Here is a 14,052-nt window from a genome sequence, read left to right on the forward strand (position 1 = left end):
TGTTCACAATTAATGTAAACATTTGACTTGTATATAGATATTGTGTTGTTTCTCATTGTTGCTTTACACACACACCTACTTGTATGTACATTATAATTATGTTTATTTTTATCTTTGTTAAGCTTTGTTATTCTTTTTTTCCACCTTCCAGTAAATTGTTCTTGTGTGTAAGTACACTGAGAGCAACCTAAAACCTCAGTCAAATACTTTGTATGTGTACACATACTTGGCCAATACCCCTGATTCTGACAGGATGATTACCACCAGCAAGTGGCGCCAGTGGACTTCTGCTGAGAGTCAACAAATTGCACAATGGGTGACTTCTACAGATTGCTTCACTCTTTCCTTAAGCCACATCATTAATTCACTTGTTCTTTGGCTCTGGATCTGTAAACAGTGTACAGTATGAATATATCAGCTGCCCCAAAGTACACTTTATAGGTAGGAGTTAAAATCCAAGACGTGAGCTACACCTTTATAAGCACAATATTTCCCACATGTTGATTGTACACAATAAACTTTATGGTATAAAACAAGTAGAAACAGCTGAAACAATCATTCAATCACATTTTGCATAAGTTCAACTTACAAAGGAAAGCATACAGCATGGGACACATTAACTCCCAAAATTATACAGAAATGCAAAATGGAAAAAAAAGAGAAGCTCTTAATTACTTAAACCTATAGAAATTCTTAAGCAGCATAGCTCTTGGCATAAATGCAGGGTACAACATGGTACAAAATGCACACTGTGCAAGTAAAGACGTCTTTGAACCAAACTGAGGGGTGTCAGTATGGATAAAGGTTGTCAAACCACTTACATGTATCGTCACTTATACCCAATTCATAGGATGCGATACAAATTCAACAAATGCCTCACACTGCAACACGGAGTGTGTGTCTGGCAATTATACTTATCAAGCATTTGGATGTAGCTTAATTTGAGACACCTACAGTACATTAGTCATGGTTTTATCATACAACAAAAAGTTGCTAAATGTTTGCACACAAATGCGTCTACAATGGCCCAGCTCAGATGGCATACTGCTTTGGCTGCTTCTTCAGACTCATAGATCTTTCAGTTTGCGAAATTACATGAGTGGCTCTGTTGTTAAGGAGTCTGCATTCATGAAGAACATCTGTAGGAAAAGAAATTAGGATTATTAGGATACCACACTGTAAACACAACATAGTTGAGTTGACAACTAGTTTTTTTTTTTTTTTTTTACCGTTAAACTGTTTGTAGGCCTCTTCAATAATGGCATTGTTTGATCTCTTTATCTCCCAGTAACTATCCTCCACCCATGGTTTGCAATCAGGATGTTCAACAAGCTGTCCATTCTTGTATAAACCAGCTGAAGATTTATAGAAAGAAAAACAGTTAAATAATATTTTACTTGAACAATAAAACACAAAACTCAAGCAGCAGCAAACAAACAACTGCATCACAGACATGTCAGTAATGCCACTGGAAGATTATGTCAATAATAATACGACATCCAACAACTGATGGAATTATCAGTCATGATACGATAACACGCTAGTTGACAAATTTACCTTTGATGGTATCATCAATGTCTTTGCATAACTGGTATAATTCACTCCCACGTCCGACCACTCTTTCGCCTACAATTTAAACAGACAAACAAAAAAAAGACCTCCAAATCCAGGAACACATTTGACAGTCTAGAGTTAATGTTATGCAAAAGAATGAATTAAAAAAAGGAAAGAAAATATATCTTACCATCCAGCACTTTGATGTTAGGGAACATCTCAAGAATTATGGTTCTATATGATGCGTTCCTACACACTGACAAAGAGAAAGTGATTGTGAGTTCAAGATTTTCCACTGGATTGTTTTCTAATAAAGTCACTAGAAATTACCTGGATTAGTATAATTGTAAGTGTTGTCTTTAAAACGTATATTTTCTAGCTTTCTCAAAGACTGAAGGCAGTGTAGGCTCTCAATGCTGTTAAAAAACAAACAGATAAGAGATGAGTTCAACATGACCAATTCAGAATATTGCTCTCAAAAATATAATTACTAGTAGCAAAATATTCTCGTTTAACATCAATGACATATTTAATTATTTTGTATACAATGAAATTTATATTGTAATTATTATTGTTACATATTCACATTTGCATTTATCTAGGGTAAGCATCTTGTCAGTGGTTATACAGTGATACCTGGATAGGAGATTTCCAGCCACGTTCAAGCTCTGTACACTCTCACAACTGCGTAGGGGCTCTGAAATTACAAAAGCAATGACATTACATTAAGACATCTAATTCTAGTCATTATGGAGACTATCTTGATGAGTGAATACACAGCATGAAAATAAAGAACATTGCTCCAGAAACCTTACCTAAATTGGAAATCCTGTTGGCAGACAAATTGAGTACAGAAAGATGTCGAAGGGATGCTAGAGGAGCTAAATTTGTGATGTTATTTCCAGAGAGGTCGAGTCTCTCCAAATTAATACACTCCCCAATGCATCCAATATCGTGTGCCCCTGTAAAACATACAAACAACCATTTTAAACAATAATAGCATGTTTTAAGGCTTAAATTGTGGTATATAAATAAAATCTTACCAAGACCTCTCAATTTGAGGAACAGTATTGACTCCAAGTCAAATTCTCCTGTACGAGACTTGAGCAGTGCAGCAGTAACCTTGTCACAGTCCGCATCTGAAAGAATCAGAGAAATAAGACTGCAAATAACAAAGCGCCTTTGCCTAATATGCAGCATAATCAGACCCCTAATTTGTGAGTCAACGCTGCAAGAGCAGGATGCTGGAAGCACAGTGTCTGTTCTGTGTGCTGTGCAACAATCAAATACCCCATGCAGTCATCTCTAAATAGTAAATACAGATTCAAGCAGACCGTGAATTTTTATATCTGGCAACAACAACTGAGCCTTTATTGTGCCAGCTCCAGAGTCACAAACAGGCTTATGTAATGCAATGTGCATTGTCTGTATTAAGTTATATTTGGTTTGATTTCCTGAAGCAGAATCATCTCTCACTACTCATGAGTACTTTATTTCATGACCCTGCACAAATGCAAACACGGATTCCCCGAGGAGAACTGCGTCACTTTAAAGACCAGACTCACCAGGTTAAAGCAGAAATAATGATGCAGTGGGTAATTTCACAAATCTCATCCTGTTACATTTTACATTATTTACTTTATGTGCAGATTAAACAACAGATAAAAGGACAGGCAGACAGAGTGCTATAAGAGCACTACAAAATGGGGGAAACGGTCGTGTGTGGAATAAATAGGGCCAGCAGACATACATATGTCAACACCTGCAGAGAAATAGAGTGATGGTGTGTAGCTTAGCTTGACAGTCAGCCACCAGTAATTGTTTTAAAGCTAATGCTGGTAGCTACTTGTATCAACGTCGTGAGGGAGCGGCTGCGTGATTTCATGAGGATGATTAAGCCGGATGAAAGTGGGTGGGTTATTCAATGAAATGGTAATTGTTTCTTTTTTTTTTTTTTTCCTCTGATGATGACACGACGTTAAAATGTTGTGTAACGAACGAAAACGCCGTTAGCTACAGCTTAGCGTAAGCCCCGGCTAGCTGGCTAGTGGCTAGCCTAGCAACGTAGCAACAAGCTATCCATGACAACTTACCTTGTTCTTTATCTCGCTTTGAGTCCATCCTGGGCAACTTTGCTACTAAAAAAAAAAAAAGCTACCTATCGCAACAAAAGGCGGAGACTTTTGGAAAGGTAAGGCAGTGGTTATTGTTTTTGGAGGAGGAGGGGGGGGAGGGGGTTGGTGGTGAATGTGAATCTGTCCTGGGGGGTGCAGTCTGGACACGCTCAGTGTGCTGCAGTAGCACGCAGGTGGATGAGACGGACTTCAGTCTCTGCAGTCCAACATAGCGGAAGCACAGATGGCAGCAGTACAGTGTGGAGGCTGGCAGCTGGAAGAGGAGGAAGTGTCTGGGACAGAAAAAAATAAATAAATAAAAAATGTTCCAGTATTTGTTAGATGCTGCTTCCGCGCAACAGGTTCTGGGTCAATTAAAAGTTTGTTTGTTTCTTCTTGTTGCAGCACTGACCTGGAAATGATATTGTTTTGTGCAGGATCTGTGGTTGTCGGCTCTGAATAAACTGTAGAATTAGGTCAATCAGAAGAATATAAAAGGGGTAAAATAACCGACACAAATATGCGAATAGAAGTGTATTTTTGTAGATAAAGAGGGGTTTGAAAAATATGAAAAGTGCCAGAATAATTCATCTTTTTTCTATTTTAAGGCTGTGTTAGTACCTATACACATTGTATGTAAGTGTGATGGTAACTTACTTAAATACTGCAGGCTACATCATAACAAAACTGCACGTGATGACTATTTCCATTTGATACTTTATACTCCACTATTTTAAGTTGAAATAGGTTATTATACACTCTTACACTTACATCCAGTTACCATACTTTTATATAAAACAAAAAAATACCCACACACACACACACAATCTAGTTAGGACAGCAGCACCATTACCAGCAGGTTGTGGTTCACATTTTGTTTATTTATTTATTTAGCTGAGGTCCTATTGGTTTGTCCGGACTCCGGTGGACAGCAGCTCGGTGCGTAAAGAGAGCAGATCAGTTTGCAGTTCTTGGACTCTGCAGACATCCTAGGAGGATACTGGTCTCCCACTTTTTCATTTTTCATGTTTTTTTCATGCATCCTCTGCAGTCATGGCGGACATCGCCTATGAGGAGGACAACAACAACAGCCCTTTTTAAGAGTTTGCAACGCCGTCGACCTTTTCCCGTGCAGGGACTTTTGTCTCCGCGGACCCCTTAAATGCCTTTCATTGAGAAAAGGCTTCGGACGTTCCTTGTTGTGAATGTGTACAAGCGACAAATGATTTGATTAAGATGGGTAATAAGCAAACAATATTTACCGACGAGCAACTTGATGCCTACCAGGTAAGCTTGCATGGCCGTGTGTCTACCTGCAGCATGTTGGAGGATGTTTGTCCCAACTCCCGCATCAGAAAAATCCCGTTAAAGCGTCCATTAATCAGGTTCATTTGTATGTAAAAGGACCTACTGTAAGGACCTTAAGTTTAGTTCAGTTATTAAAAAAAAATGGAGAATTCACGTTTTGTGAAGGGCAAAGTGGAGGAAAACGCTGAGTATAGTTAAAGAACTATTCTTTTTATAATGCATGCATTTTCCATTACTTTGGTATACAATTCCATGACTATTAGCTATACATCAATATTTATCTTTTTTCTCCTGATGTTGACCTCCTGCTAGTGGGAAACCCATGCATATTGGATTCAAGGGGCAAAGCAAGAAATTCTGAACATTTTGTGGGATAGAAAGCAATGTGTTCAGTATTGATCATCAACGCCGCTTGACCTCAGTCTAATGCATCTCACACAAGCAACAAGCAATATCCTACTAGAGTTTGGTCGGTTATGACTCTATAATAGAAATATAAAAATATGTACCTCGTCTTGATAGGTGGGAGTAGCAGACAGTTTTGATTTCACTGCAAACTGGAGGATCTTGTGTGCATTGTGCCAACATCTGAGAAGATCTGACCTTTTGTTACCTGTAACAATAATCCAGGTATTCCTGTGAAGAAACACAGGACTTAATAATTTATACCAAGCCAGTGTGATATGCTGTGAAACTCTACTCTCAGGAGACTGTTAAGTTCTCAAGAGCCTCTCTAGTTTCTCCTGCTACTCTTTAAAAAGCGCTTATTAGAATACTGTTGCCTTCTGTTTGCCTAAGTAGTTATTTTCCCTCTTGGGTATCTTATTATTTTAATAAATATTTAAGATAAAACACCCAATTGGAAATCAGCTGACTGAGGTGTGTATTCACCAAAGCCACCCCACTTCCTTTTGTATGTGCAGGCTTTACTTATTGTGTAACCTGACATGATTGAGACTATTAGATGATCAGTAAGATATTGCTTTACATATACTCACACAATAATTCATGAGCCCAGATATCTTCAGTAGTCCTGTTTTGACTTGAGTGGATGCAACAGTGAAGAGGTTTGTAGGAAGGGGTTTATTTTTTTGTTCATCACATTGTTTCTGGACCTCAACAGGCTGCACCCTGCCTCTCACAACCCAGACAGAAGGGATACAAGAGAAAATGTAAAATGAGGTCCCTCCAGTAGGGCTGTTGAATAATATGTGTGCCAACACATGCATGTCAGACAGCAGCAGATTGTGTTGCCCATGCCTCATCGTTCCTATTGCAAGTGGCAGGTGACAACACTCACACATCATCATCATTAGAGAGACACCAGAGGCCTCCACGGGTGTTCACATGGTTGTTCACGAGATGTTAGAGGAACAGTAATTTTGTATGACTCACAGATGTGTCACTGAGAGTGTTTTTAGGCATTTAAGATGAAAATATTTATTGTACCTTCAATAATTAGTCACAGACTACAGACCATAAGTGTCAGTGCTGTTTTTCTCTCATTGCAGGACTGTACGTTTTTCACCCGCAAAGAGATTCTGCGGTAAGAGTTTTATCAACTGTACCTCTTGATTCTGATGCATTGCTCACAGATGTACTGTAGGTCAATTGTTAACCACCTGCTCTAACATAAGGCTATAATCATAATAATCCTACTATAATAATGCTACTTTCTCTGTGCACTTTTGTTAAGCTGTACTTCAAGTAGACACTGATTTCTCTGGGCATGGTATGTAATACAGTCTGATGAATCAGACTACATTTGGCTCCTGCTGGAGTGATTCAAATTGTCTCTTGTGTGAGGTTTGCCAAGTCCTCAGAGCAGACTGCTTCCCACTTGGGAAACTTAATGCTGAAGTTCTTGGCAGCTGCAGTTTGTAATATTTGCTCAAAATGGGGGAAGATAAACACTTGTTGTACATTATGGTATCATCTGACTTAGCCTTAATGACAATAGATTTACTTATTGAAGTTTCAAGTGATACAAAATTAAGTATATGAAGCTATAAGCAAAATTAGGGATTGCGCCTTTTGTAATAGTGCACTGCCATTTAACATTAGTGGCTACTAAATTTCCTTATACATCAAACTCAAATTGGCTTGCGGCCATTTCTGGTATTGTCATCTCACAGGAGAGCCACTTTACCATTCAAGTGCTACAAGAAAATGCAGTATTCTGAAAATATTCCCATTCCTGAAATAATACTTAACAGAGAAATACAATACAAACAGCAGCAGTTATATCATCAGAAGGGATAGTTTAAATTGTTATGAAACAATATACAACTACTAAATACAAATACTAAAAATACTAATTAACTAAATAACAGGTTTTTATCAAAACCATTAATTTATCAAAACCATTAATTATCTTCTTTTGTCTCTGAATCTAAACCTCTCAGCAAAATTACAAACAACCTGCAGCACAGCAACCAGTTATGTAACATGTAATTACATCTATGAATGGCACCGTATGTGTACTTATTGTTCATGGAGACTTTCTTATATGTGTGATGTGAATATAATTCAGGTGTTTGTCAATAAAGATCTAAAGGTTCTGTCCAGTAGCAGTAGCAGTATGTTATCTAAGCCTTTGGAAGTCATGTTGACCTTTTGACTGTGGTGTTGTTTTCAGAGCCACAAAGTGTCACATTTCTACTTCTTTCGACATGTGAAAAATGTAATAAATATCGATCCCCTGTTAATAATTGCATGAGATCTCATGACTTACTGGGTAGCATCATGTCTCTCTTCCTGTCACTCACCCCGTCACTCACTCCATGACACACATACATTAAACAAATTACTTGCTTTTGTTTTTAATGGAATTGACCAATCATGCTCACCTTTCAGTATCTTTTATCAGTGGTTCTAGATGTTGGAAGATAAATGGCTACTTAAAGAAATTACATGCTGAAACTAAAGGAAGTTGCAGTGTGACATTAGACAAGGATGAATTGATCCAGGCATGCAGGAATCTTACCCTTTATGTACCGTAAAGGTGTTTTTGACTTAATTTCTCCAACAGTAGCACACTGCAGACATGTGTGTCCTGTGGTTCTTCTGTTACTGTTTTCTAAAATTACACAAACTACTAACAATTGATAAAGGATTAAAATTCAACCAAAAAATCTTTTTTTTTTAATTTATTTTTTTTATTTTGGAAGCACGTAATAAAATCAGGTTTAGGGTATAACTTATTAACCTTCACTAAAATCACAGCAGTACGTAAAGTGTTCTCAATGGAGTTTCTTCAATGAGGCTTCTGATTTTTGATTTTCTTCTTTTAACATTTCCCCTCTTAAAATGCTTTTTTTCTTTCCAACAAAACAATGCATTTGTAATTTTTCTCTTCCTTTTCACTTATTAAGAAATTGTGTGCATGTATCTATCTCCTCAGGGGTATTGAATTAACTTTGATTCCAAGGCCATCATTGAACTGGAGACAAAATTGACAATCAGCAGAGGGCGTAATTGGGTCCTACACTTTATGACCTTCATAAACATGCCTTGTTTCTGTCGCCAGCTGCGGCGGTTACAACACAGTTACGTAACATCACAGAAACGGTTTCACTGATGGTCTTAAGGTCACTGATTTGAGCCTCTCAGCCTTATGTAATATCTTAGCATTAACAGTAGATTATAACATTTCAGTGTTTTTGGTTCTTCAAATTTGTTGTAGTTTGGAAATGAAACCTAATGTAAATAGTTTTTAATACATTTGCATAAGCTGTGTGGTCCAAACACTTCATGGGTCACGGTACAGCAGTTTACTCGTTCATTTGCTGCAGTGTACCAATGAAACTTCATCATTTTGACAGATTTATCTAATTTAATTGTTGTGAGTTTGTCCTCTAAGAACAGTGTCCCTGCTGATAAAGGGCTCTGCTCTAGCAGCGAAGGTACGTAATGACAGTCAAAGAACAGAGTGGGGCCGGGGGTGGCGGCTGCAGATAAGCACAGACTTTTCAGACATCATGTTTTATCATTCTTACACCCCCCTTGTAAAAATTACAAATAAAGTTAAGGTTTTTACAGAGCAAAAGAAGGACGGGAGTGAAAATGTTGAAAAGAGGAATAATAGTTTTATTAAGGAATGATTTGATTGTTCTGGTCCAATCACCCTGACCTTTCTACAACTCCATGTTTGACTGTGGAGGAAATATATTGGATTTACATTTTTTTCCAAATAAAACCATCACAGCCAGTTGCATGAGTTTAACAATTCTAATTATGTACATTATATCCCATTTATATATATAAAATGGAAGATAACAGGACAACCGAAGAATTTGAAGGAATCGGAGTAGAAGTGAAAAAGAAATGGCAAATTTACAGGTTCTCAAAATGTTGGGGAGGACAGAACAAGGTGGCAAACGAATAAAAATTTGACTTAACCTGCTCATCTAAAAAAAAAAATAAATAATAAGAACTTCACCAAAACAAACACAGATGTGGCACCAGGGTTCAAAATAAAAAAAATTTCCTCAATGTCCCGCAACTTGACAACAATCGCTTTTAATGTTAGTCATTTTTTGAGTCACTGTTTCTTGTTTATTTTTATCTGATCAATAGATGCTTCACTGTAAACCCATTTTCTGATGCCATGGAAATAAATAATAATCACAAAGTCACTACAGGGACATTTGCAGTATAAAGGCTATCTACAGAGGGAGGGAGAAGATCAAACGAACTATTTGAATATATACAAGGTCAAAGGTTTTACATATAAGCCAACACTAATCTGTGATCCAGAGAGAAAGGGAGCTCTTGCCACCTCGCATTTGTTTTTGCAAATTTTGAACACTGAACAATTAAAATTATATTCCACGATGCATAAATGTACTCATTTAATTTGTAATGATACATTTCAGGCAGGAAGAAAATGCACACACAACAAGCCCTGCCTGGCATGTAACGTGTTTTTGTCTGTTTCTGATTAATTTTGTGGTCTTGTTTCTAGTTTCTAGTCTATATGTCAGTCGTGCTTGCAAGTTTTGAGATGTTAAGTAAAATGTTGATGTTCGTTTCATAGTCGGTATATTGTTTCTTCTCTGAGTGGAAGTAAGCCAAAAGCACAAAAAGGGTTTTTTATTTTTTATTCTAGGTTGCATGGCAGATACCATGAGTTGGCTCCACATCTTGTACCAATGGACTACACCAATGATCCTGATTGTAAACTGCCTTTAGCCTTAATAGTCAACATGCCAGAGTTAAAGGTAAAAACATCTTTACGGTACCTCAAATATGATGCAATTAATGTGTTGTCACTTGTAAACACTTTCCTAATCACCCTCTTTTTACCTATAGTTTGTTTTTCCGCTATCAGTACGTTCAGTACTAGCATTGTGTTGTCTTATTTTGGATCGTGCTGTAAGGACACATATGGCACCTACTGCTCATGTGGGCAGACACCTAATCAATACACACTCTCTTTCAGAGGACAGAATTGATTTTTAACCAGTTAATGTGCCATGAAATGCTCAGCCTCTCTATCCTGACTGATGCATTCCCTCCTATTTTTAAGTACCTTCCATTTGAAAAAGAACATCCAGAATTTTTAGAAATAGCATGTTGCATAACATCACAGCCAACGAGTACCACACAATTTTATATGGGGTCCTTATCCACTGAGGGTTTAGACTCATAATGTGTCTTTCCACTGGGCATAATTGGCCCTTGCCTGTAAAACTGTCACACGATTGCAGGGCCTGTAAGGTGGCAGGTGGAAGATGGAGCCCACCAAAGGCAAGATTGATGAGGCCCAGACAATATACAATCACACAAAGTCCTCGACAGCTTCATAAATACATTTCCTACTCAGTTTTAATGAGCTGTGTTGAGTCGACTGCACTTACTCAGGCTGCACTGACGTGTCTCAGGATATGCAGTTAAAAAATGGCATTGCTTTAGATGGCTGATTGCTGTTTATTCAGTTGGATTCTTTTGCTGAGCTTCTATTGAGCTCAAATATGCTTCTGACAACAGCTGTACTTATTATTGTGTACTTATATGTATATTTCTTAAAAGTGTAGATTTAGTGAGATTCCAGGTCTCTTGATGGCCTCTGCTTCAGTGTGAATTTATTACAAGTTGTGTCAAATCAGCTCATTACCTGGGATATAAAATCTCTAATAGCAACTTATGGTTGAGCAACGGAGGAGAAAATATTGGCTTCACCATACCAGCAAAGAGAGGGAGTCAGCCTTTTTCACTTGAACGCTGTGATCAGCAGAATACACCTACCGGTTTAAACCGCTTCAACTCATATGTAAAACTGTGACAACAGCGTGTAAAAACAAAAGGTCATGAAACTCTTATCCAAACCACATGGTGTACATGCATTGCAGTGAATCTTTATATTTACATTAATGTGAACCAACGTTCACGCTGATGTATTTAAATGTCGTTATCTTCTTCATCTGTAGGAAAACCCATTCCGCAACAGGATCGTAGAATCTTTCTCAGAGGACGGGATGGGGAATCTCAGCTTCAATGAATTTGTGGACATGTTCTCAGTCCTCAGTGAAACGGCTTCTAGAGAGCTCAAGGCCATATATGCCTTCAAAATATACGGTAATGACAAACCTCTAAAACCTCCATTATGGATTAAATTTACTAGAACTCAATAAAATGACTAATTATTTGCTCTTTCTCTTACAGATTTCAATGTGGATAATTACCTGTGCAAAGAAGACCTGGAAAAGACTCTAAATAGGCTGACGAAGGAGGAGTTGACTCCAGAAGAGGTGGAGCTGGTGTGCCAGAAATCCATCGAGGAGGCGGATTTAGACGGAGACAACAAACTATCCTTTGCTGACTTTGAAAATATGATAACTAGGGCTCCCGACTTTTTAAGGTAATGTACCTCTCTTAAGACAAATAATGTTTTATTATGTATTATATTATATATACATATTTATATACACACATATATAAAAGCATTTGTTAATACATTGTATATATCTCATACCATATGAAAAGCAGTGGCACTTTAAAATCAGGCTGTGCATGCATTACCCTCTTGCTGCAGCGCTGTATGTCCCTGGTTACTTGCAGTTTTCATTACCCAGATGGCTGGTAATCATTTTCATCATTTAACTGTCAGCCTAACAACATCACTTTAATCCTGAGCCCACTATGCCCATTCATTTATATGCAAATGGCCTCACCACTGTCTGTCCCAACTGAAATTATCAGCCTGATTCCTGAGTGTTTATACTAGCATACACAGAAAGCCAGTATGTTTACATGCACAATGACTACTACTGTTTCAATGCTAGTCCCTCTTCTGTCACTCTAGTACCTTCCATATAAGGATCTGAGAGGGCTCTCTGTGGAAAGTCTCCCAGGTTGGCAGAATGGTGACCATCACGACTCTACCTGCACCCTGTCCTGGCCACAGCACAGTGCCTGTCTCCCACTCCCATCGTCAAAAAAACATACATCAGTCCTCTCCAGCCTCAGTGGAGTCTGCTTAGTTAGAAAGCAAAACACTGGATAAAGCTGAATTCCCAGGACCCTGAATTTCTTCACTCACTTCACTCTTCAAGTATTTTCCTTTTACCACCTATAAAAGGGCTTAACCTGGATTGGCCTCTCTTTGGAAAAAAAAAAAAAGCTATTCTTTCCACATTTGAAGGTTGCGAAATTGTCAATGAAACAAGTGCAAAATGAGCCAGACTCTGGATTGCTGCTTATTGAGCACATTCAAGAATGCATAGTATGCGTATAGCCTATACCTATATAGCACATGAGATATCCCCAGTGAAGTCTTCCTATAATGGCACACTAGAAATGTAGTATTAAAAAGGACAAGGCTTGAAGTGAATGAAAGCACAGCATTGACATTAAAGGGCATACAGATATTTTATATGAGCTATGCAATATTTGTACATGCAGTGTATTGCTTTTTGTCATTTTAAGTTGTGTTTTTTTTGCTTGTGGAACTGGAACATGATGACAATCATATCTTACTGTTGTCCAGTTAAATGAAGGGCTCTGTCATCTGAACTTATTTTGGTAGCTTTCATCTTCTGCCTTAGCCATTGTCATGAGCTATTACATAAAGCCATCTTTTGGATATACATGTTACAGTATTTTATGTGACTTCAGGTATTTGTCTTACTTTGAATAAATGGGTTTTTTTCTGTGTGTTTGGAGTGATTTAAGTCCTTTTTTTATTGTCACTTTAAAAAAATCCTTAAATCAAGAGGAGCTCTTGATGTTTGTTAACCAAAAAGTGATGATTTTAATTGCCTTGCCTGATCTGCAAGGAGTTCAGTAATATCTCGTCCATATAACCAGTTCATCTGAACCTACTCACCCATGATGATCAAGGAGTGTGCACAGTAAAGATCAGGAAATGGCTGTGCCTCTGCATAGTCCACCATATGAGCTGTAATAACTTGTTAAGCAGGATGTGATCATTAGGAGTGAGCTGCCTCAGCACTCACAAGCATGATTACATCCAGCACACACAGTTAATCTCAACGGGAGAGAAGCCAGTGGATGTGCCCCCATTCATGTTGGTTAATGATTAACAGGGGTTTCTGAGATGTTATAGATTTTCATCAGGTACCAATGGAGTCCAGTGTACTGTGTTGTTTTGTACAGTTCTTGTTTTTTAGCTCAGCTTGTACAAGTGATTCATTCTGTGCTGGTAGCCATACTTGCAGAACATTTTGTTATCAGTCACTAAGATGTTCAGGTCATGCAAGAGTCACATCCGAGTCAGCTTAACGTCTTTGCTGCCAGGTGCAATGGCTGCCAAAGAAATGTGACCTGGTTAAATGGTGCTGAGTCTGATAAATACAGAAGATTTACAAAGCAAAAATTGGAACACTAGATGTTGGCTAAAGCAGCAAAGTATAAGTAGCAACCTGCCATAGACAAAGTCCATTTAATCTCAAGTGTGTTGTGAGGAAAGGAAGTTTTGTGTCTATTGTTCAGACTGGAAGAAAAAAAGAAATATGCATGCAGATCAACAACTGTTCCACTGTTCTTGTGGACACTGAGAAATTTAGGAAAAGTTGACATTGAGTCTTATTTTGCCTCGAGGAGGAGGATGTTG

General features: G+C 38.0%; 2 protein-coding genes across 14 annotated transcripts; one reads left to right on the forward strand and one right to left on the reverse strand.

Annotated features, from left to right (window-relative positions):
- Nucleotides 1-500: 500 nt before the first annotated feature.
- On the reverse strand, nucleotides 501-3,778 carry lrrc61 (leucine rich repeat containing 61). Its single transcript, XM_051381945.1, has 9 exons — nucleotides 3,648-3,778; nucleotides 2,598-2,693; nucleotides 2,370-2,516; nucleotides 2,191-2,251; nucleotides 1,885-1,970; nucleotides 1,745-1,810; nucleotides 1,558-1,626; nucleotides 1,230-1,355; nucleotides 501-1,139 (listed from the first exon to the last, which is right to left on the reverse strand). The coding sequence occupies exons 1-9, from the start codon at nucleotides 3,673-3,675 to the stop codon at nucleotides 1,033-1,035; spliced, it is 786 nt and encodes a 261-aa protein (XP_051237905.1). The 5' UTR covers nucleotides 3,676-3,778; the 3' UTR covers nucleotides 501-1,032.
- Nucleotides 3,248-13,133, forward strand: cib2 (calcium and integrin binding family member 2). Of its 13 annotated transcripts, XM_051381955.1 has the most exons (7): nucleotides 3,902-4,955; nucleotides 6,100-6,262; nucleotides 6,488-6,522; nucleotides 10,087-10,198; nucleotides 11,408-11,555; nucleotides 11,643-11,838; nucleotides 12,283-13,133. In XM_051381955.1, exons 2-7 carry the CDS (start codon nucleotides 6,200-6,202, stop codon nucleotides 12,302-12,304), a joined length of 576 nt encoding a protein of 191 aa, XP_051237915.1. In that variant the 5' UTR covers nucleotides 3,902-4,955; nucleotides 6,100-6,199; the 3' UTR covers nucleotides 12,305-13,133. The 13 variants fall into 13 exon arrangements, with proteins under 13 accessions (XP_051237918.1, XP_051237922.1, XP_051237920.1 ...); XM_051381958.1 differs by lacking the exons at nucleotides 3,902-4,955; nucleotides 6,100-6,262 and adding an exon at nucleotides 3,248-3,486; XM_051381962.1 differs by lacking the exons at nucleotides 3,902-4,955; nucleotides 6,100-6,262 and adding an exon at nucleotides 3,248-3,466.
- The last annotated feature ends 919 nt before the right edge of the window (nucleotides 13,134-14,052 follow it).

The sequence above is a fragment of the Dicentrarchus labrax genome, unplaced genomic scaffold (assembly GCF_905237075.1).
Source record: "Dicentrarchus labrax unplaced genomic scaffold, dlabrax2021, whole genome shotgun sequence".
NCBI lineage: Eukaryota > Metazoa > Chordata > Actinopteri > Moronidae > Dicentrarchus > Dicentrarchus labrax.

Coding starts and splice junctions, on each gene's coding strand:
- lrrc61 (XM_051381945.1), bottom strand. CDS start 3,675: ATGGACTCAAAGCGAGATAAAGAACAAG. Junction 1,971..2,190: donor GCTGGAAATCTCCTATCCAG/GTATCACTGTAT, acceptor GTTTTTTAACAG/CATTGAGAGCCTACACTGCC. Junction 1,356..1,557: donor CATTGATGATACCATCAAAG/GTAAATTTGTCA, acceptor ATAAATCTTCAG/CTGGTTTATACAAGAATGGA.
- cib2 (XM_051381951.1), top strand. CDS start 6,407: ATGAAAATATTTATTGTACCTTCAATAATTAGTCACAGACTACAGACC. Junction 6,523..10,086: donor ACCCGCAAAGAGATTCTGCG/GTAAGAGTTTTA, acceptor TTTTTATTCTAG/GTTGCATGGCAGATACCATG. Junction 11,556..11,642: donor ATATGCCTTCAAAATATACG/GTAATGACAAAC, acceptor TTTCTCTTACAG/ATTTCAATGTGGATAATTAC.